Consider the following 23,940-nt stretch of genomic DNA (forward strand, 5'->3'; position numbering starts at 1 on the left):
ACATTTAGGTATTAATCATTGAGTTCCAAAAGCTAATTGAATGTGTCACAAAACAAATCACTTCGAGTCAAGATTTAAACTTACAAGAAGATTTACTGTTGCAATCTGTAAAGGTAGATAACCAGATCCCAAAATTAGGGACCAAGACGGATCTTGTGATGCAAGCTGTAAATAATTGCAATGTCGTGCAAAGTGAATTTCGCGCAATTGACGAAGGACAGTGCATTCAGTAATAAGGTGCCTCATGGTCTCACTTATGTCCTTCGATAAACAAAAACGGCAAAAGGTTTCTGCCTGGTTTAACAGTTTTCTTTTTGCCAACAAATCTTTGGTACCCCACAGGTTAAAGCGCAGTTTCAAGATGGAATGCCGGTACTTAGGCAAGGGGCAACGTATTAAGTATGCAGGCAGTGTGCGCATTTTTTTGTGAGGAAATCGCTTTGCATCAGCATCAAAATATGCAAGACATCCCTGTTGAGTGGCAATCCAATCTGCATAATGTATTTTCAATTTTGCTTTATCTGGATTATGAAGCAAAAGGCTTAATGAAACCTCTGCTACAATTAGCACACGATAGATGGACGTTAACCATGATTTAATGAGCAGGTGCTTACTTGAAAATAAGTATGATGAAATACATTTTAGGAAAGCTTGCGATGTAGACAGTAAGCACTTCCAGAAAAAAAGGCGCATTTGCGCCAGTTGAGAATGGCCTGTAATGAAATCAGACCAAGCTCATACCTCAGCCATACAGCTGGTATGCAGTTTGGCAGATGCAAAATACAACTCCAATAACGCCCCTCCCATTGTGTAAGCGAGTGAGATGTTATGTCTTGGAAGGTTTCAAGCCCATATAGTATTGCAGGAACTATTTTTGCTGTCCAGAAGTGCCAAGCCGGTAGTACCGAAAATTTGCCATATTTATGCATTAAGATGCTGGCCTGTGATGTAAATGATGTCAATCTTGTTTCTAGACGCAAGAGATGACCTATTGGGTGTTTAGCAGTTTCAAACAAAATGCCCAAGTAGTCATAGTGTGGGACTCTGGTGATAGGTAGATTGTTCATCGACCAAACATAAGAAGTGCCACGTCTTTTGGGACAAAATACCACAATTTGTGTTTTGACGAGATTCACTTTTAATTCGTTGGTCACAGTATATGTCGAAAAAGCATTTAATAGTCGCTGTAAACCCACTTGTGTTCTAGAAATTAGAACTAGATCTGCGTAAGAGGGTTTGTATAGAATAGCCATTCAGTTTTGGTGAATCTGAGACGACTTTCGTTAGATCATGTCTTGCGTCTTGAATAAAATAGTAGAAAATGGCAGATGCTAATAGACAACCCTGTTTAAGTCCTCTCGAAGTTGGTATTGTTGTGATAACAGGCCGTCTACGGTTAATCGCACCTTAATCGACGTATCAGAATGAAGGCCATATATTATATCCACAAGCATTGCAGGACATTGATCTCTCTGTAGCTTTGCCAATAAGAGTACACGGCTGACAGAATCAAAAGCTGAATGGAGATCAATGAATGCAAAAAAAACCAGACTGTTTATCTTGGAGAACACTGCATTTTGATTGCGTTTAGAGAAAAAAGATTTACTGATGGTCCCCATGCCTGAATCCTGTTTGATGAGGGTCGCGTACATTTGCATGAAGTGTCCAGGCATTGAATTCAGAGAGGATAATTTTTGCAAATACCTTCCCAGGCGCGTCAAGAAGGGCGATCGGCCGGTAATTGGCCGGTAAACAACGGTTGCCCTTCTTGAAAATTGGAATAATAATAGAAGTTTTCCAAGAGGAGGGTATTTTACGGGTACAGAGAATATTTTTGAAAATAAGATGTAAAATATGTGCCCATTGTTTTGGATGGGTCTTGAACATAGTATTCGATAACCGGTCTGGGCCTTGTGCGCTAAATGAGCTAATTTGGGTTATAATTGACAGGATTAGCCCTTCAGACAATTGAAGTTGCCAGGGAGTATCTGTAGCCGATGTATGTTCATGGTTAACGAAAGTTGGATCGTCATATAATTTTGAAAAGTGCGTAAACCAATCTTTTTCGGAAACGCCGTTGATTTGAGCGTCGCCCTGTAAATTGGTATTATGATTATTGAGCATCTGCCACATTTGAGCTGAGTTTTTATGCTTCATTGCAGCAAGCATAGAAATGCTATCATGCTGAAATCGATGGGCTTTCCTCTGTCTAAGCCAATTTTTATATCGACATTTGGCAGTGTTCAAGAGTTGGTGACAAAAAGGACCATTCTGAAAAAGAATGTGTCTCTTAGCCTTCCGGTATTCCGCTTTTATGTTCTTAATTGCTGGATCAAAGGAATGCGGATGACGAACGCGATTGGATTTTACAATTGTAATGGTTTGTTTAAAGGGATTTAAGAGATCTTGATATGGTATGCCTTTAGTGTGCCACTAGTTATCTTCCAGGATGGTCGTAAGAGTCTTAATCCCCTGAACAGTCCATTTGAGCCGATTTCTTGCAGTGTTGACAGTAACTGTGGCAGTGTGCATCTGGCGATGCGGTCTATCTTCACAGGACCATGCAAACTGCGCTACCAGTAAACAATGGTCACTATTTGGATGGGGCATGATTGAAAGGCAGTGGACATTTTGGAACAATTTTGAACTCATATAAATATAGTCCAGCGTACTTGAGCTGGCTCCCCGATGCCAAGTGAAATTGGAATGGGTGTCTCCTTCCACTGACCCATTCAATCTATGTAGGTTTCTGTCAGCCATCAAATTTGCCCATTGTAAAGCTGCTGGAGAAGGATTAGGAATATCACGACAGTCTTCCATAACTCCTGCGGACGTAATCAGGGAGTTTTTAGCAGCCAGGTAATCATCAATCGTTTGTTTAAAGTTTGCTAACTGCGCTGACGGCACTGAGTCAGCTAGAGTTGTCCTGGGCTTTTGTTTGATTTGTTTATCAAATTGTGATGTAGTGGTAACTGGGTACACCAGTGGCCCGATGGTGTCATCAGAAGTGCTCAATATGACTCGATTCGGATTATTGCCTTCTTTTCCGATGTTCATTGTATCAAGAATACGATGTTCCTCAAAGAATCTTCTGTGTGCATCATTTTGTGCTTTTAAGGCCGCAAGTTGTTTGTCGGCCTCTATATTCCGATCTATGGAGAGTACTAACTGTGACAATGGGGATAAGGGAGCCCCAGAAGGTTTCGCATTAGACTGTGCCGATAATAGCACAGAAGTTGATGAGTACTCAATGGATGGTTTCACAAAATCAAGGTGAGCCTTAGTAGCTTTGGGTTTAACTGTCTGATCTATAAAAGCTAGCGGTTTTACTGGTCTACAAGCCGACAGAGCCTCCTCACTGATCTGCTTCACAGGGTGGCCATTCACAGGGGCATCCGAAAGAACTGGAAGTTGCTCAGCCATAGAGGGAGAATCCATCACTGGGCCTATAGATGGAATTTCTTTGCTTTGTAATGCAGTTGACTTGCCCAAGGCTTTGAAAAAAGAGTTTAAAGTCTTTTTGGTTTGTTTCAAGTTCACCATAGTCTTAGTCTTTTTTAATGCTAATGGTTTCTTCGGGACAACCTTTGGGTTCCTTGCTTTTAGTCCATCTAAGTGCCCCGCACCTTGTCCGCTTTTTCTGCTACGGGACAACTCAAGGGGCAGGTGCGCTATATCAACTTCTAGTATTGAACGTATTTGAGGCATCAAGTTGCATTCTTGCTGCACTGGTGTGGTAACAGGCAATTGTTCAACTGGACGGATAATGCCAGTAATAAAAGGTAGAGCAGTAAACCTGGCATAAGTTGGATCAGGAACGTGAGTAGCAGTGGGCTTAGATGTCAATGGTGTTGTCACCCCCCCCCCCCCCTCCCAGTGCAATCATGGCTCGTTCTGGCACTTATTGGTGAAGGTATGTTTTTAGCAATCGATGAGGCGTAGTGAACTGTCAACCATTTCATTAGGTCGTCAAACTGTCGAGATTGATGTGACACTTTTGTGTCTAGGGATTCAAACAGCTTGCAAAGGCTCATAATGGTGGTATTGATGGCTGACATGGCAGGCTGGATCATGATTGCATGTTGTAAAAATAGGTCTGGCTCAACTGCTTTTGGGGGTCTCAGTGTGGGAAGAGCAAAGGAATGTAACACGGATACTGAAGTTTGCGATTGAAACTGATCTATCATAGATGATTTACTGCAGTGTGGATCTACCGGTGGATAAATCGACATGCTCCGTGCAATAGGGGACTCGCTTTGGCTGGACTCCAAAGAAGAATTAGTTTGATCTTGCATGAGGGGAGGAAAGGAAATTGGAGAAATACCAAGCCGTGATGATGATAGGCGTGGACAATTTCGCGTTGATGCCAACATTGTGGTATCTGATAGCAGACGCGAATTTGTTATCACACTAGGTGTTTTTAGGGCAAAAGAAGAGTCCTTTATATTAGAATGTGCACCCTTCTTTGGTATTCCCAAATGGGAAGTGGACATTGAAGAGATGGATACAATAGATTCGTCTATGTCCATGTCAAAACGGAACTTGGATTTCGCTGGTATCACTTTACCTGTGCTACTGCCAGAATGGGCAGAATAAAATTCTTGTGGACATGCATCGACTTCGTCGCCCTTAGTTGGAATTAGGCAACCTGTGGATGGAATGTACATGTTTACAGTTTGTGGGGGCATGTTGGTCGTGAGCCGATATGTCATGATTTACTAATTTAAGATGTCGAGAGTTCTGTTGTCAAAACAATTAGAAAAAGTAAATTACAGTTATAATGCTCAACAAACTCAAATTTCACTAGTTAAATGGAAACAACTCCAAATACCTCAATCAATGAATAGGGACCCACTCCTTGCACGACGCACCCCGCACAGCGAACAGCCAACAGTACTCGTGGTACTCGCTAGGCGTGCAGCGCGGGTGCGCAGGAGTAGGAGATTATAATAGATGCAGGAAGAGGCGCGGCCAGGAGGGGGGCGGGCATTCTAAAATATGTAAACACAAACAAAGGTAATGAGAAGTATCATAGACAACAAACGTCACAAGTTAGCAAAGCACCACTCGGGCGCGACGTGCAAAGAACATCAAAGGTACGTTGAAACGGAACGTTCAAATAACTAAACGCCCCTTTGGGGCGTACTATGCAAGAGACACCAATTATGTGGAAGCGGCGTCAGAAGTAAGTCCAATATGAAGAGCCAATGTCTTTGCAATCACCTTTAAGCTTCCTGGATTTAGGTCAGGCAAGCAAGTGTAGCCATTAAAGACGTCCTCTTGGGGAATTCGAGCAACTTGACACGAAGTGGAGAGGAGACTTGAGCAGCCGGTCCTCACAGCCAACAGTACTCGTGGTACTCGCTAGGTGTAAGTTGTCTGTGGCAGACTTATTAATGCCCTTATGCAAAATACTGCCAGCGTTTCTTCTGAAGATAATTTGAACGAGGAAGAATGGTTATAAGAAGTGCACCTGCTTGTTGGTTTTCTGATTTCCTTCATTAGAGATTGTTCTATGGTATTTCCTGACAATATGCAAGCGTTCAACAATAAGCAAAATGTGTTTGTGCTTCTCCCCGGGGTTTTCTTTTATTAAGCCCCTCCCCGCTTTTCCCCAAATGGTACCTTTTTGAGGGGTTCTGGGGTGCAGCACTTCTCCCAGCTGCCTCCTCCTTCGTTCCACGGGCTTCCCGGATTGTGGGCTTGCCACTTCCCACACCAATGCACAAAGTTCTCTGAGCCGCTTGGCTTACCTTGCCAGTTAGTCGCCCGTAGTCAGTCAGTGGTGAACCGCAGCACTGGTGTACAGATCCCTCACTGGGGATCCCTGTTGTCCTCACACTGGTCCCTTCTGCAGAAGCCGTCCCCATCTGTCCAGTAGCACTCAGCTTTTCCAGTCTGGGGTGCCGATCCAAGCAACTACTTCCCAGACCACTCTACTGCTCAAGCGCTGCACGGCTGCTGTGGATGTCTAGATGACAGCTAGACGCTGGGGATTATATTTCCGGGCCGACAGCTAGCAATTTCATGTGTGAGTGTTGTCTACACTCACACACTGTTTCCCCAATCCTCCACTGGGTCGTCGCTTGCATTGCCCGGGGGCCTTGATAAAGTTCAAACACTGCCTGGTGTCCTGACCATAGACGTGAGAAGCGATGGAGCTGTTGGGACTCGTGTGTAGGGATTTTATATCCCAACTCAACAATAGTCTCTGCACCTCTGTGGCACAATGGAAAGACTGAGGAGGCACCACTGATTGAAGCCCTGCTTTATGTCTTCTCTTGGCCTCTGGCAGCGGTCCTCAGCCAGTTACCACAGTTGTGCCGTAGTTTGATCTGCTTCTTCTTCTCTTTTACTACTGCAGGGTATTCCTCTTGTTTTCCGTCTTCCACGTCTCCAGTTACTATTCACTTCACTCTCTGCTACTACCACGTCATCTCATCCAGCTACTGCTACTACTAGTTGTCTCTGACCTGTTCTCTACTCCCCTTTTTATGTGAATAGTGTCTCTCTCGCGCGTGAATGACAACTAAAACCTTGTTGGTGCTTCTTCATGGCATCCGTCGAGGGCCTCCTCGTTGCAGTTCTACATACTCTTAGTACTGACGGTTTTTTCCTGGAATATATAGTTTGAAGGATTTCGTCAGAGTTTAGAATAGGGAAAGTGGACAATCTTCTGGTGGTGTTTTTTTTTTTTTTTTTACCACCTTGGCACTGTGTGTTTGCCAAACATTAAAGGGGGTAATACCTTTTATGTTCATCACAGTACCTTGTGGCTCGGAGGGAGCTTTGTTGTTGATGCCACAGGTTGTCCCTGTGGGAGAGTCCTCTATGCACTGTAGTTGGGTTGCCATAAATAGGTCTTCTAAGCGTCATAAACCAGCTATCATAATGCATCTACTAATCGTGATTGACGGGTTGCCCCACTGACGTCTAGGTCCAATATCGAGGCTACTCGATTGTCTCTAATTGCAATTCGCTGACAATCCTCATGCATAAAGCGCAGTAGGCGGGCTAAAATCATGGGTCTTCTAGGTGGAATGACAGAAGTGCGTGTGGAGGATAGGCTGTGCTTTTACCAGGTTCCAGGTAGTGGGAGGATGTCTCAAGGCTTAGAACGCTTGTGAGCTTAGGCCGAGATAAGCAGTCAGGCATGCTGAAGGGTGTGTGGCCCGGGAGTGTGTGCGATAGCAGTGGGTTCGTTTATACATCTATTTTACTCGTGAACGTATCAGTAGTTTATAGTCAGTGGATTGATTTTGTGTGCTGTGTATTTAGTGGGTTGTGGGTGTCCCTGGTTGTGACCGTCATGTAACTAAACAGTAACTAGATGTTCTTAATAAACGCGAACACCGAGTGAAATATACAAAAAACTAAACTCGGAACTCAGTGGGCAACAAAAACATTGTTGAAAAAGAGTTGAGGTTACTCCCCATCAAAAAGTGAAGTTTGCCAACGTGATGCTACAAACGCTCGGCCTGAAATAACTTCTTCCAAAATACTAATAATTCCACCACACTTAAAAAGTAAACTGGACTCGCACTTCTACTACAGCACTAGTTCACAGCGCTCGCTTTCAATATTGGTAGCTCACATTCCTGCTTTAGTTAAAGCGAGTCTGTGTTAGTGAGCACGAAATATATATAACTAGTTTTTGGATTGATTTTCTGGATAAAAAAAGATAAAAATAAATAAACAGGCCGGAATTTCACCACACTGCTTGCAGATAGGACCGGGCTTCACACATTCAATGCATGTATGTATTTTTTTCCATATCCGCAATACTTCTCTGCGCCCCCTTTTGCTTCCACCATGTGTAGTTTCCCTGACTGTAACTCTTGCACCCATGTAATACTGGGTCTAGGCATTTCCATTTTAATAGCCTGTGCCTCCTGTTGCCTGCTTCCTGGATTCAGGGCCTTGGCCAGCCCTTTTGCCCTCCAGTCCGCCCCCTCGCTCCCCATCCACGTATTGGCTGTTCACTGGTGTCCGCTGAATGGAACACCAACTTCATCAAGAGTTCCCTCTGGGCAGCCGGCTAAGGACCACGGCAACGGACACCTCTCTCGCCTGCTTGCCCTGGGCGCCCCAGCTAGGCCCCTAATCCTGTCTGAACAATCTCCAGGAAAGAGGCGACACATATTTGGTTACATACCCAGTGCTGTATTTTTATCGCTGGACATTGTCTTGTATCCACCTGAACTATAAGAGTTGCACTGTAATTCTCTGGACACTTGCTGTGCTTCTGTTTTTGCCATTGTGTTGACTTTAGCGGCATCTCTGTGTATAGCCACTGTATAAATATTAGCTTCTATTGAGTATAGCCACTGTGCTGAATCTAGCTGCTTTGAATCGCCCCCTTTAGATCTTGCTGCATTTGAGTGCAGCCACTGTATTGGTTTTACCTGCACTTGAGTATAACCACTATGTTGAATATAACTGCGCTTGGAATTTGCCCACATTTATATCTAGTTGCATTTTAATACAGACACTGTGTGATTTTAGCAGCGCTCTGATTTCCCCCCCCCTTGTTATATGCAGCTGCATTTTGAGTATAGCCACTGTGTTGAATGTGACTGCACTTTGAGCTCGCCCCCACTTGAAATCTAGCTGCATATTGAGTATAGCCACTGTGCTGAACTCACCAACACCCCAAGAATCCAGCTAGGACACACGAGTACGTATCACACTCCATGCTTCTGGAAGATAGCTGAATGGCACGGCCACCGACCTGCATGCATTTGCTATCATACACTATTCTAAGGCACATTGCACAACACCTCTGCCATAAGAATTTAGCTATCCCATACGACAAATTCGGTCTAGCTGCACACATAATGAGTCGCCTGCTCTCGCATACTCTCCAGACTACCTCACAGCACCCATCCATGTGCCAGCTCGCCATGGGTAGCTAACAGGGATTGGCCACCCCTACCTACCTACCTTCATATTTGCTAAAATGCACACACACACACACATTCTAAACTCTTCTGATGAATTTTCCCTACATTGGACTTCGGTCCCTCGAGGGTGTTCAACCAACAGCGCTTTGTGGCCATACCAATCGGAAAAGGCGCTTTAGAAATGACAAATTACAATCACATTACATTCAGTGAGGCAAGTCAATTCTACCTTTTCTTTTTTTGTTTTTGTCTCTTCATTTCTGCCGCATAGGTAGAACTCTTGTGCTGCCAATATTGCCTACACTGAGTTTGTCCTTATACGAATGTTCTTTATACCGTGGCTGTCTTCAGTTTATCACGTACCCTTGACTTTTGTGCTTCTCGTTTTTTTCTAATTCGTGCTTTACTGTTCTCCTGCTTTGCTTTCTATTGCATTTGGCCTTCATCCTACTCATATTCTCAAGTATGTTTCTTTATAATCCTCCCAGTTAAATTACCTCTTTTGTCAAATTCCCATGTTATTGGCTCTCATTCACCAAACGTGCCATTATAAAAAGAAAAAAAAAATCACCTTCGCCTGTTGATTTTTGGGTAAACATCTTGAAAGTTGTTCACTAATGCATGCCATTGGATCTTTGCAGGGACCTTCATTGGGGAAACATACTTGTGAAAAAAACGAACCTCAAGAAGATTGAGTACACATTAAATGGCTCAACCTCCCAGATGCCATCGCACAACGTAGAAGCCAACATCATTGACTACACGCTGTCCCGGCTGGAGAAAGGTAACACTGGCTCACTGCTTTGCGCCCTTTTTGCCTCGTGTCATGTAGAGCCATGCTAAGCATAATTACCTACTAAACATTGTCTTTGCCACAGCCGTAAGTGCAAGCTTTCCATCAGTGTTCGGCAAATCTGTAACAAAGTACAGCATGAGTGTTTTACTCTGCACTCCATTTTTAATTCAAGTATATAAAAAATTCAGTTGAATGACTTCAGCGCCTTGGTTCAACGCTTTTCTTTACTACTGTCCTATCCAATTTGTGACCAGCCTCGTCACGAAATGTAACATCCAGTTTAAGAGCCATTGGTTGCAGGATAGTTGTTAACCATCTTCTTACCGTTGACACTAACCCTTCGATGGTGCTCTGACTGAACATTACTTCTTCATATTTTTTTGAAAACATTTGTGGTTCAGATTTTCAGAATATCCGTGTAAAGGGCATGCATATTCTTCTGCTAGTTGGCTTAGAACGCTGCCAAATTGTACACTTGTGACCTCCCTCACTAGGCTCCTGAATTCCTTAAGGGGTTGGTTCAATTTGGCCACTGATTTGCGATCTGATAACGAAAGTTCATGCTTCCCACCCTCTTTTTCACCTTAATAACTATTTCAGCCCTGCCCTCAACCCCGGTTCTTTCCATTCCCCTTTCACCAGCTCCGCCCACAGCACCCTGCAGAAAGTGGTGGTGAATTTCGGTGCTAAACAATTCACTAATAGGCTAGAAAGCACTTTACCAGACAGGGGCTTTTAGACAGTGTACTGGTTGCAGCCAATTATAGTGACTAAAAAAGATCAGCATCTCTCCATACTCTAACAGTGAGTGCTCTAGATAGATGTAGTCATTGATGTTGCATGGATTCGCTGTTTCCACGGTCTTCTGTTTGCGAGTATAGAAGCTGTTGTCACAGGCTTTGCAAATTATATTCCTCGGTTTGACGGTTATCTGGAGTCGGTAATCTTTCCATTGATTTTTTCATTGTTTCCATTGTTTTGTCAAGTGATTCTGTACCGTATATACATTTGTGCAGCGCTTTGGCAAAAGCGCTATATAAATAAATAAAATGCAAAGTACAATTCGGTACATGCAGATTGCCTAACACTATTTTCCTTGCAATATGATTCTTCTAATTTGTTTGACCACATTTCCCCGTGTTATTTTTGCTTCTCTGGCAAGCAGTGCTGCTATGGGAATTGCTTGTTTTGCATGCTTTTTCCTGCTCGGCAGCCCCGTGAGTGAGGATCCTGCACTGCCCTAGAGAACAAGAAGGGGGGGGGGGCCTCCAACGACATATACATTTCTCGTCATCATGTTACTGTTAGAATGCCTATGGTATTTAGTTAGTCCAATTATGTTTTAAGTGCTTCTAATAGTAAGCCAAAGTATCCTTATAAAGAAAAGGATTTTACTGCGGAGTCAATCCGATGTCTCAAGCAACTGCTTTAATATATTAACACGTATTTTGTTGAATTTTTTTGATTTTTTTTCTCTTTATACAAATCGTAATCAACATCAGTGGTACAAAGGTAGGTACAGTACAAAAAATAGCATCCAATTACAAAATCATTGGTGAGTTAGTACTGTGTGCTGAAAAGTAATATCATAACATAAACGTAAATCTGTAAATCAAAGGATATGGACACATGAAAAACAGCAATAGAAATCATCAATTGCCTTACAAATTAAACAATCTACCTAAGCCATTATTTGTTCGGTATTTGTTTCCTCCTGTGTTTCACAAAGAGAGAAGGTATCTAGCAGTTTCTACAGACTTTAGTGTACTAGATGGACCGTCCCTCAAAAGGAGGGCGAGAAATAAATTCAACTGAGGGCCAAGGTTGGTATGGACTATGGCGCAAACTCTAGGCTCTGTCCAAGGGCGTTTCAGCTACTTGTTGGTGAGCCTTCGTCTGGGCCTCTGGATTTTGTCTCTCTAAAAGGGTCGGGTAGAGAGGGGTGACAAAGAGAAAAGAAAAAGAGAAAAGAAATCAGTGAGACCAGCAAATAGTCTCAGAAACTCATATTAAAAACAAGTGGTATAAACAGTAAAATCTCCTGCCTGGCACAGAACCGATGCAGTGGATATTTGCATCTTAACAAGATTAAACTACAAAATCAGCCGTGGTCTAATTTGGTTGGATGGAACTGGACAGGGGCTGACCTGTAGGGAGTGTCCCGGTTGGCACAACTGGGGTTAATGAGATGTCCTTGAGTCGCGTCCTTCAGGTTGTGCAGGACAGGGTGGGGGGCTGCTTCTGCCTGGATGTTTGCAAAGCTGAGGTATTACTCCATGCTCTTTACACCAGCCTGGTGTAAGTGTTGTGATGAATCCTGCTGAGTCATCACTGATTCCCCTGTTAGCTCCTCCCACATGGCCAGGCGACGGCAGCCACTAACTGATTCTGAGCCTGGGGGTGGTATTATGAGGGAGGATCATGTGGGGAGGGGGATGACTACTGGGAGGAGGTGAGGATTCCTTTAGGAGAGACGCTGTATTCCTCTCCTCCCTATTTTGAAGACAGCACTAGAACAACTGAACTGCTGATGGCATACTGCCGTTCTGACCAGAAACGCATTAATTTCTCAAATACACATAACTCTCATTTAACATCTTTTTCCTCTGGTGTTCTTGTTCTAAACAACAATTTTATGGATTCCAACTCCCATGACGCCTCAAGTACTGCGACAAGGGAGATGAAGGAGGAGTTAGTATGGATTGAAAGAAACCCTAAGCTGGACATGCATACTAGTTGTTGCAATATAGATAAGCTGTGCAGGCCATTTAAAAAAAGGTCCACACTTTCAGTCAAGAGGCAGAGAGAAGAGAACCAGCTTGGGCGAAGCAGGAAGCAGAACTGCAGGTGAAGGCAGATGCACAGGAACTGAACCGTGCTGGAAGAGGTAGGTGCTTTCAAGCTGCCACTTGTCAGCATTTCTTACCGGAGTGGCGGAAGACCCAGGGGAGCGTGGCAGACTCCAGGGAAGAGCCGCAAAGGTACCGGCAGCAGCGTCAAGACTTTCGGGGATGTGGCCGTGTCAAACAAAAGCACGGAGGCTCCCAGACTGACGACGCTTACACGGCCCCCTTGCTACAGACTTTGTAAGTCCTCTGGGCAGTTTGCTGGTGCCCTGGCTCCTCGTCCGGTCCCACAACGGCTGCTCCCCGGGAGCACAGTCCCCTGCAGGCTTCTTCCATCCAGGCCTCCTCCTTGCTCTCTACTCTGCTCTCCCAGTCTCCTTTTATACACCTGCAGCCCCTTGGTGTGGGTCTCTAATGAACCCTGCCTGACCATAATTACGGGGACATGCCTGACCCTTACAGCTCCCTGCAGGCATCTTCCCCATCCCAGTACCAAAATGGTGAAAGTGTGTGGTGTTCACTACTCTTAGTTGTGCCTCTTCTTCGTCTCAGTACTGTTTAGTGTTATATGTGTGGAAATGAGGGGAACAGCTTTACAATAACCTAAAATAGCCATGGAAGGGTTTGGTTGAGTCTCAACAGGATAATGGGGATACCATGTCTCTCCTAAGGGTACCCCACTCCCAGTTCCCAAGGACCCTCCACTCAGGTGATCCTCTCTCGCTTCAACTCCCTGGGTCGGGATCCAAGAACGGTGGCCTTTCACTAGCCACCTGTAAAGAGGATCTAGGAGTGAGAAGGCCCTCAGGGCCACATGCAACGAAGCACCCTAGTGCAACAACTTTGGTAAGGTGGCATGGGCAGTGGACACAGTCATTGTTGTGCTCAATTAAAACCCTAAAGAGGAAGGATACCTAGGCTAATTAGCCTTCATTGTGGGCTGCACACCCTATTACCCACAATGGGTTTGTTTTTAGGTTATCCCTAGTATAAGAGAAATCTTGTAACCAAGTTCGTGCTTTAAAAAATGCAACAATTCTTGTCAATGTTCAAATGATTCTTTTGTTTTTATTTCGTATTTCAATGCAGATGCGAGAAAAGTGCCCATGCATTTCTGACTTTCATGTCTTTCGCTAGGGCCTATTCTCCTCGCCTAATCAACAATTCATCATTCGTCAGTGTGAATCAGTTCGACATCAGTCACAAGCATAAATTAACATTAATTAGCCACTACCCAGTAATTTCACGTATGCAAACAATTTGAGAATCACGGTACCAAAAGGGATGTAATAATCATGAAAAATATATAAATACATAAACCAATTAATAATGTGTTTGTGTCATTCAGAATAGAGATTAGGAGTAATAGCCGATGTGAGTAACCATAGCCGGTATGGCAGCATTATCACAAATCATTATGTTAACAGTACATGTCATAATATTAATTGGCCGCAAACAACAAAAGAATAATTTGAACATTGACACAAATTGTTGAATTTTTCAGAGCACGAACTTGGTTACAAGATTTCTCTTATACTAGAGATAACTTAAAAATAAACCCATTGTGGGTAATAGGGTGTGCAGCCCACACCAAAGGCTAATTAGCCTAAGTCTCCTTACTCTTTAATATTCCAAGCGCCTAGCATAGTGGCACTAATTAGTGGGCTGCATCCCACGCACATCTCGGAACTTACAAAATTTAAACCTGGGTAATCATCAAGAAGCATTGAAATAAGCGGTGCCCACTCAAAGCCAATACTCAATTAAAACCCTGCCACTCCTTCCTTCATTATCACCATCATATTATAACAGTGTGTAGATTACTTGCTGCACCCCCATGTAGTCTGATATATGTAATGGGAGTTATCTGTGTATTACACTTAGTTGGATTGTGGTAGTAGGAAATGTTTACATTTAATCTTATTTTGGGGGTGGGATATGTATTGCAGCTAGTCAAATACTGGGGGTAGAAAAATGTATTGCATCTAGTTATAATTTGGGAGTAGGAAATGCATTGAGCCTAGCTGTATTCTGTGGGTAGAACATGTATTACATGTATCTGTGATTTGGGAGTAGGAAAGGTGTCACACTTGGATGGAATTCTGTGGGAGTAAGTAAATGTATTGCACCTAGCTGTAATTTGGGGTCAGGAAATGTGTTGCACTCCGATTTATTTTGGGGGCAGGAAATGTGCCACACTTAGATGTGTGCACAGGAAAGGTGTAGCACTTAGATAGATTTGGGAGTAGAAGATATTGGGTAGGTTAACACGTGTCACGCTCAAAAGAAATTGTGTAGATTAGCAGATGCGTTGCATGTAAAAAAACAATTGAAGGCTAGTACATGTATTGCTTGTAGAAGAAATTGTGAAGAGTAGCACATGTATTTCATGTGAAGAACTGTGAAGGCTAGCACATGCACTGCCCTAGAAGAAATTGGGAAGGTAGCAGATATATTGCACTCAGAACATCTGACGGTTACACGGATTTGAGGGTGGGCACTGTGCTGCACGTAGATTGACTTGGGAGTGGACACTTGTGTTGCACTTTATAATGTTAGCCTGTCCATTGCACTCGAAGATGCATGTTGATAACCTATCCAGATATATGTTATCCATTGTAACGCATAAAGATAAATGCAAGTATCCTCAATATCGCACTTAAAAGATGCCTGAAGGTAGCCCATTATAGAACTTAGAATATATCTAGTAAGACTCTAAGGGTAGCCTGTCTATTGCGTTTAGAGAATCCTATCATCCAACGATCTGTCTGTCACGCCAAGAAGATGTACTAAGATAGCCGGCACTAGTGCGCTTAGAAGACTTTGAGGGTACCTTCTCTTTTCACACAGGTGATCTGATCCCACTGCGAGATCAAAGATTAGCTCCATCTGCGCTTATGGTACATATAACACATCGCTTTGGTGGGCATCTGCCACAGGCACGGCTATCCATCCACACAATGCAGCTATGACTACGACAATTTCGGTCTAGCTGTACACACAGTCTCTTGCACTAGCACACTTTTGTGACCTCCTTCAGCACCCATGCACATGCCTGACATATTGGGTAGCTTACTGGAGTTTAGGCAGCCTGCCTAATTCCTAATCTTGGCCCAATGCACACACGCATTCTCAACCTCGGAGAATTTCCCATTCTCTGGTTCTGCGGTCCCCGAGCACGTTTCCCAACACAAACACGTTAAGACTATAGTAACCGTAAAAGGCACTAAATAAATGACTACAATGCAAAAAAACAATACAATTAAGACTTTCTGAGCATGAAGAATTAAAAATAAAATAGGCTGCCATCATGATATTCCATTGAGGAATGGATAATAAAGGTGCCTTTTTGTTTTTTACTGTTGGGCTATTACTCATTACACTTGGTTTGTCCATCCTGTAGCTTCCAGTCTCGCAATCAGTGTCTCGCTACTCTGTGAAAAGAATAGCTGGAATAAGTGGAAAATATGTTTGAGGCTTGTGTATCTGCTTATAATCACATGCTTTGCATTTACTCCGACATCTAGTGGCAATCGTGGAGTATTGTATCTTTTGTCAAAGATCGAAAAGGGACATGGGCATGTCAGCAAAACTATCCCTGACGTGTACTGCTGAAGATCTTTCACACATTGAGGTAACCCAAGAATTTTTTTTGCGCCATTATGGTCCTCCGTTTTCATGCAGAGCTCATGTTAACGAGAATTATTGCTGTTCCATGAGTCTTTGCTGCACCCATCGACAAACTTCTTTGACAACTATTCCTGTTTGCTGTCCAGCGAGCCTTCGCTGACTCCAACAACTCGATGGCTGATGTCAGCCTTGGCCTTCATGCTTCGGCCTTACAGTAGGGAGAGTGGGGACGCCTTCTTTTCTAGACACTACTTTTTATAGAATGCTTTTACTTTCCTTCCCCTCTTCTTCCGTTCCTCGTCTGGCTGCTTTTCCACACTATCATAGGGAGAACTCCATTTAAATGTTGCCATTTCTGTAACCGGAAGCTTCTGTGGAAGGACACAGAATGGTATACTTCGTGACCACGACAAGCAGCGTTGCAAGGCCTGTTGACTCTTGAATCCTAAGACACTTAAAGAAAGCTGCACAAAGCGGTGGGCAGCCTACACTATGCATGCCGAGAGTCATTGTCCCACCAGCGCCTTGGACGAGGATTCTTCATGCAGCCACCGCTCCGCTTCACGAAGAGGTTATTATGGGGTTGGTTGACTCCCACGTGCGTGTCTCCAGCCCCGCTAAGTTTGCCGTTGGCAGTGCGATGCGGGAAATCACACACTGTCGACAAAAGCACACACCCTCTTTCAAAGGTCAAGCACACAACCCCTCTGCCTCCTTCAACAGATTCGTTGAACAAGCCTTCGCAACCTACAGGCCCATCAAAAGTTTCAACGGGGCCTAGTGAACCTGAGTGTTCAGGGCCTGCTACGCCTCTGCCCTTGTGGTTTGTACATGGTACCAAGAAGAACGTTCCCATGGGTGCCGTCCCTAAAGTTTTGACACATGTTTCCGATGCATCGAAAGATGTCGAAACTTGCTTCTTTAGTAAAAACTCACCCCAAACTCTGGGAAAAGCTTTCTAAAGCCCCCTCCTCATGGTTCTGGCCCCAAAACACCCCTTCTTTGCCTTCAGGGTATTCCTCCTCTCCCTTATCCCAGTGGCCTACAGACCCTATTGCTTCTAACTCAGCCTTTCCTCTGCCTGAAGCTTCCATATCCACTCCATGAACTAGAGAGAGATTTGAACACTGTATGAATAAAGTGTCTGAATTTATTGACTTTTCAGAAATGTTTGATGACCTCCCTAAAAGGCACCGTCCTTTTGACAACGGCCCTATGCCCTCGAGGTCTCCTAGTCTTCATTCCCCTGACGCTCGCTCCTCTTCTCCTAGACAAAAATTGCCTGATCCTTCTGAAGACATTTTTCAAGATGATCAGGACGATGACGTCAACTATGTCCCAGATCGCGATGAGGGCTCCCAAGACCCTGTTTCTCAACACCGAGATTCTTGGACCGCTACAGATGACATGGGCAATTGGCTCACTACCCATGCTCATGAAACGAGTCTGATAATATCTATTTGGATGCTCATACTGTATCCCAACCTCAGGGGGCCTCTCCTATTGATGATCAAATGCTTTTCAATACCATCCTTAGGAAAGCAGCAGACCATTTTAAGATTGTAACTCAGGAAGCGGTGCCTGATTCAGACTTTGTAGAGGACATCCTAAAGGAAAAGGTTCCAGTATCCCAAGCTATCCCGCTTCTTAATTCCATTAAAAAGCGCATTAGCCAGTCCTTGCTTATGCCCTCCCTTACTTGGGTGGTAAATCCACAAGTCGAGAAGATGTTTCGCCCTGCACCTTCTGATCCACTCTATATCTAGGGGCATTCCGTCCCGGACTCCCTAGACATTAGCACGACTAGAAAACGTGTGTGGGTCTCCAGTCTTCATCCAAATCTCCCCCTGATAAAGACTGCAAGAAAATGTACACCCTGGGTAAAAGAACCACCTGTTCTGCAGCCTACAATGACTGCATCACTGACAATACCACTCTGCTTTCTAGCTTTATTGATGTCCAATGGGGATTGGTACAAGAGTGTCTGCAAGTTGTGCCTGAACCTAAAAGGTCAAAGCTACTTGCAGTGGTTTAGGAGGGCCGTCAAGTCACACAGAACATCTTGAAAAACACACTTAACGCCGCAGAGACTGTGGGTAGGGTGTTGGCTGAAGGCACTCTTTTTTTAAAACGATGTGCATGGCTTAGAAAGTCTGGGTTTAAGCCCGAGACACAATCACCAATCAAGATGAAATACTGGTAGCACCTTGAGTTAATCGTTTCACATCAAAATTGTGTCTGAAAAAACAAGTAGATGCCTGTATTTAGTTCAGCAAACTTCTGAAGCAAGCTTGTTTTTTCAGACCCCATTTTCTGTGACCTTTTGTAAAAACTGGAGGGGGTTTTCTGTACTCCTGCTCTCTATATGGCAGAGCAGAGAGGCACAGAGGACCCCAGCCAAGATTCTCTATTCGGTAGCTATGGTTGAGCAATCAAGGCCTAGCTTCTAAGGAGGTAATGCAGGCAGGTTCTTAAGTACAGTGTAGTCCCCAAGCACCCACAAATGAATGTCCACACACTGTATTAGTGAAAATACAGTCATTATATAATTAAGGTTCAAGGTTATATACACAATCACAATAACTGAACTTTGTGCTCAGTTAATCTACAAGGGCAAATATATACAGTTCTAAGTGGTACCACAATTAATATCAGATCTCATTAAAGTGCATCAACTATAATCCGGTCAAATGTCACACGAATCAATTAATAAAGGGAACCAACAATAGACATAGGAGGAAAAGCAGTTGGTTAGAACAACTGGCAGAATACTCTCCCACTAGGCACAATTCTGTACGAGGATCCCCCTCCACCTGGGCAACCTGTAAAATAAAAGATCTACTACAAGCCCAGTGCATATACTGTTCAATTAGTTTTATTTCCTTCTAAAAGGTTTCTACCACCCCAGTGTTCATAGAATAGCAGGGTTCCTCGAGGAGGCGTCGATGGATCCTTCTTGAGTGACTCCCTTTAAGGCCACGGATCGTCGATGGGCCTTGAAGGTTATCTTGGCAATGATGATCCTCGATGACGTTTGATGGCATTGAGGCAGCAGCTTCGGTCCTGGCGCTGCTCGTCGACGATGAGTCGAAGACGTCCTGCAAAGACGAGGTGTGCGAGGCACCTCAGTGACGATAGTTTGGGACTGCAAAGAGTCTAGGAAGAACTTTGGCCCAGCAAGGGCGTCGAGTTGTCCAGCGTGTCTGCGCTCTTCAGGTGGCGGGAAACCCACCGGCGGATTCTCCCCGGCGCTTCAGCGGCTTTGACTTTCTCCGGCGGGACAAAGTGGTTGGCGGTGCTGGCAAGAGATTCCTTCAAGTCGAATGTCTTAATCAACGGAGCGGTGCGGCTCCGGTCGTCGATGGCACAGCATCAAACGGTCGCCACTTCTGGGCAACACGGCTTCGACGGGCCTCCAGCAGTTATTGCAAATATGTGAACCCTGGTTGGCGACGGTGGACGGAGTGTCCGGTGCTTCTCTTCGTTCTCCTCGGTGGTACCTGTCTCCGGTCGGCAGCTTGTTGAGGGTCTGACTTCCAGGGAGCTTCGGCGAAGGTTTGCAGTGCTCGATGGTCCCTCGGAGCTCGGGAAGAGGGTGCCTAACCAGGTCCTCTCTTGGATCAGTCCTCGATGAACTCGACAGCTTTCGGATCGGGTCGAAGCAAATGCAGCATCAGATCTTCTTCTTCCAGCTGGGCTTCAAGGATAAGCTTCAAGTATCAACTTCAGCTTCTGAACAAATTTTAGCAGTGAGAGGCCCCCAGATATACTGTTCTGTCTCATTCATTGTGCTGGGTCACACTCAGGCAACCAATCACTCAGAAGGACATTCAGCAGTCAGGCAGCCAATTAGGCATACAGGCCATTCTCCTCCCTCTAACACTCACAGCAAGGAATGTGTATTGGGGCAAGTACCCAGCCATTCAGCACTACACACTGCATTCATACCAGTTTCGGGCAGAGCTGTCTCAGTCATTGTGTTTCATACCAGAAACCAGACATCCACAACAAGAAGTGCATATTGGTCACACACTCCATTCACCCAGGTCCCACCCCAAGGGTGTACCCACAACATAGTCACTGGGAAGGCTCCAGCCAGTCTGGCCTGGACTTCCACACAATACCATATATGGAACTTCCACCCAACACCCAGTCAGGGGGAAGGGACAGAGTTAGGGCTTTCCCAGGTCTTTGGGAAAATAAGGTAACGGGCAATAGAAAGCAAGAGGCCACAGGGACCATCTTGTCTCCTATCAGGAATCAACTGATTCCAGTGGCAGGACCTAGGTATCCCAAAATGAAGGTGTTAGGGAGAATTCTCCAGAATGGCTAGTCCCCCAGCAGCTTTGCTGGATTTCTAGGATTTATTTTTTTCACCTGGTTAGAGTGTGAGGCTTTTTTACCACTCTTACCTGTGTTTTGCTGTGTGTTTAACATTTTTGTGTTCATAGACTGTGGAGCCTCACCTACTCCATAGGCATCATCTTTTTACTGTACTGTGTGTTACACAGCACCTTCAGTGCAGTGACACTGGGTTGTCTTTTTCAGACTTCCCACTTTAAACTCCATTTTCTGGGACTGACTACTGTGTCCCAGAACATGTAAAGTTACCATTGACTTTATTAGTCTTTTTAAATCCACAGACCCAGTACAAACTATTTTACATAGAGTTCTGGAAAGGGTTAATAGTTATCCCTTTTTGTCTGTTTCTCATGGAACATTATTTTGTTCCCTTTTCATTAAGATTTGGCTGGTGGCAGTGGTATCTAACTAATTTTCCTACCGCTGTCTATTTAAATAGCCTTGGCACTGTGTTAGGCTATCTTAGTAGCCTCGAACTTAAACCCGCTGGACCGCAATAACTTTTATTTTGTTCCGGCTAGGTTTATTCGCCATTTCTTTTTGTAAAAGTCTTTCTTGTGTTTTACTCTGCGCGCCAAACCAGGTTTGGTTCCTTTGTTCGCCGACCTTTGGTGGCTTCTGCCCAGAAGCTCTCCTTAGGCGCCTGAATGTCTGAGGAGGACAGGATGTGAGGGTGGAGGGGTTTGAGACTCCCTGCATAGGGTCTCCTTTGAGGCCCATGTCGCACTTTGTGTGATTGGCTGTGGTGACTGCCCCGCCAGGACAGCCACCCTGCTGTGTGATTGACAGCCAGGCTGTGTGAATTTTGGGAAAACTGCATAAAAAGCAGGTCTCTGGGACTGAGAAGGCAGAGTCGCCACTGGATCGAGAGAACCAAAGAGAAGCTGAAAGAAGAGGACCTCTACCGAACCTCCCGGTGAAGCCCTGCTGTGGGTTTGAATCTCCAAACTTCGACGACAGGGAAGATCTGCTAGGAATCTTCTCCCCTTGAGCTGGTGGGATCAACCAGTTCGCCAAACTACAAGCCAGGCCTAGCTCCTCTGGTCGAATTTGCTGTGCACATCTACAGTGAACCGGATAGCCAGGAGGATCGGACCCTGCTTGGGTTTGAAGGAGCGCACCTTTTATTCGTTGCTTTGCTCTGCTGCTGGTTTTTTCCTTGGGTGGCGCAGGACCCTCCAGTCTTCCTACTTCGTGTCAGTCCGACAGTCGCTTCAGGAACTGTGAGCATCCAAGACCTGCCAGGTCCGCCTCAGCTACAGCCTTCTTCTCCATTTAAGGTACCGTTCAAATCCGGTCGTTCGTTCCGTCCGACTCCGGTAAAAGTGCTTGAAATCTTTTGCCAATCCGAGGGCTTGTCCATCTCTATTCTTTAAAGTAACGTTTCGTCCGACCAACTTCATTCTGAACTCTTGGCAAAGACTTAACCGCAAACTACTCTGAACTGTGTGATCCTCTGCAAAGAGTTTGGTCCATTGACTTTGGCCCTGGCCTCTTCATTTGATTGCCTCACTGTAGTTGCTTTTTCTAGATTGCCCTGCTTACTTACTTGTTGGTGCTGCTTAACTTTTGTCTAACTTTGTCTTTCCGTCCCTTTTAAATTACTGGAGTGCCATTTTGCTCACACTTAATTTTGAGCTTAACTTGTCCAGAATCTATTGGGTGTGGTGTAGTGTATTAAGATTGTGATTTTTCAACTGCTTGATAATAGTGAAATGTTTTATAACTGATGTGTAAATAAATTTATATTCTTTTACTCAGAACCTTGAGTCAGTGTTTGCCTGAACCATAGTAATTTCTGTCCTTTGTGTAACTATTGATACTGCTCACTTACTCTTGAAATAAGTCTGGCTGCTCAGCCATCGCTACCACTTTACTGTGTAGTACAGGCTTGTACCAAAGGTGAATTTGTACTGTCACTTGTAGTCTTAATTGTGTGTGGTGTTCCCAAAGGGTACTGCATATGATTCTGCCTAACAGAAGGATACTCTGAGCACCTGTCAAATTCAGCATGGAGCTTCCACCAGCCCATACCCTGCTCTGTGGGCCGCACACAGGTGCCCATAAACATACACTAGGGTCACAGGTTTGTACCCCCACCCATGGGTGCCCAAGGGTCTGTACACCAAACCAAAAATAGGAAGAGCTGCACTGCCAGGAGTCCCACATGGACTCCTGGGCAGAAAACAATACAGAACACATATGAAAAAGGACTACAGGACAAGGACAGGGAGGCCCTGTGCCTCCAAGGCATTTCCAGCATCACACCTTTGCACGATCATGAGTCGTTTTAGTAAATGCCTTTGCCAATTAATGCTGGTTTAGTTATTTTCAAACACACGTCAAATGTTTAAGCCAGTATTTCATCTTGATTGGTGATTATAGGTCGGTGAAAAAAACTGGCTATGGTGTAACGTGAAGTAAACTAAGCTGGGAATCCACGAGAGGATAAAATTGCATCCCACGCCCCGCATTGTGATTACATAACACACTGCATATACGGGGGTTAACGAGATCATAACACTGTTTCGAAGGGTTGTGTCCTCCGACGTATTCCTCATCTTAGATATATCCTTCCAGCTCTGCTGGCCTCGGAAAATTTTTTCTCCAGAGGGCGCTGCGCGTCGACGTCCCTCGAGTCGATGACCCTCGACAGCCGCCGTATCGACGCTCGACGTCATCCTGCCTATAAAGGCCGCGCGCAGCGTCCGTTGCTCAGTTCCGTTTTTCCGCGCTACTCGGTGCCTCGGAATACCGTTGCTCAGTTCTTAGTAATATTTACTTCAAGTTATTCGAATCGTACTCGATGGCTTCCTCGTCGGAACCGACAACCCCTCGATCCGGCTTCAAAAAATGTCGAGATTGTGGGAAAAAGATGTCGTTGACCGATCCTCACAGAAATTGTCTGTGGTGCTTGGGAGCCGAACACCATTGTTCGGAGTGCGAGGACTGTATGTCCATGACTGCTAAGGCCCTGAAGGAGCGTAGGGGGAAGTCGGAGAAAGGTAAGACTTATAAAGCTTCTTCTTCTTCGACGAAGTCGAGACATTCGTCTCCTCGTCACCACTCACGCTCCAGGTCTCGGAGTGGGTCTCATCACTCCTCGAGATCGAAACACTCGAAGAGGAGACGTCGAAGATCCCCTTCTCCGTCTTCCTCTTCCTCTGTTTCGCCAAAAAGAATCCCTTGCCCCACGAAACATAGTTCCCGGGCTGATTGGGAGGAATTCAGAAAAAACATGATGAGCGTCTTCGAGAAAGCGGCCTCGACCCCCTCGAAGACTGCCGAGAGCGATGCTCTGGTCGAAAGACCCGAAGGTCAAAAACGCCGCGAGTCGCAGTACCCGGCGAAAGAAACCTCTCGAGTGCGTCTCGAATCCTCGAGTAGGACCATGACCTCCAAA

The 23,940-nt window shown here is 44.9% G+C and overlaps 1 protein-coding gene across 3 annotated transcripts in view; it reads left to right on the top strand.

Annotated features, from left to right (window-relative positions):
• HASPIN (histone H3 associated protein kinase) overlaps positions 1–23,940 on the top strand; it is a 734,185-nt gene that overhangs the window by 645,635 nt on the left and 64,610 nt on the right. For all 3 annotated transcript variants that reach the window (XM_069604709.1, XM_069604710.1, XM_069604711.1), the window contains one exon: positions 9,545–9,687. In XM_069604709.1, the coding sequence (XP_069460810.1) occupies positions 9,545–9,687 (143 nt within the window). The remainder of the gene's footprint in view (positions 1–9,544; positions 9,688–23,940) is intronic.

Source organism: Ambystoma mexicanum, chromosome 1p (genome assembly GCF_040938575.1).
Source record: "Ambystoma mexicanum isolate Mex_15411 chromosome 1p, UKY_AmexF1_1, whole genome shotgun sequence".
NCBI classification, from domain to species: Eukaryota; Metazoa; Chordata; class Amphibia; order Caudata; family Ambystomatidae; genus Ambystoma; species Ambystoma mexicanum.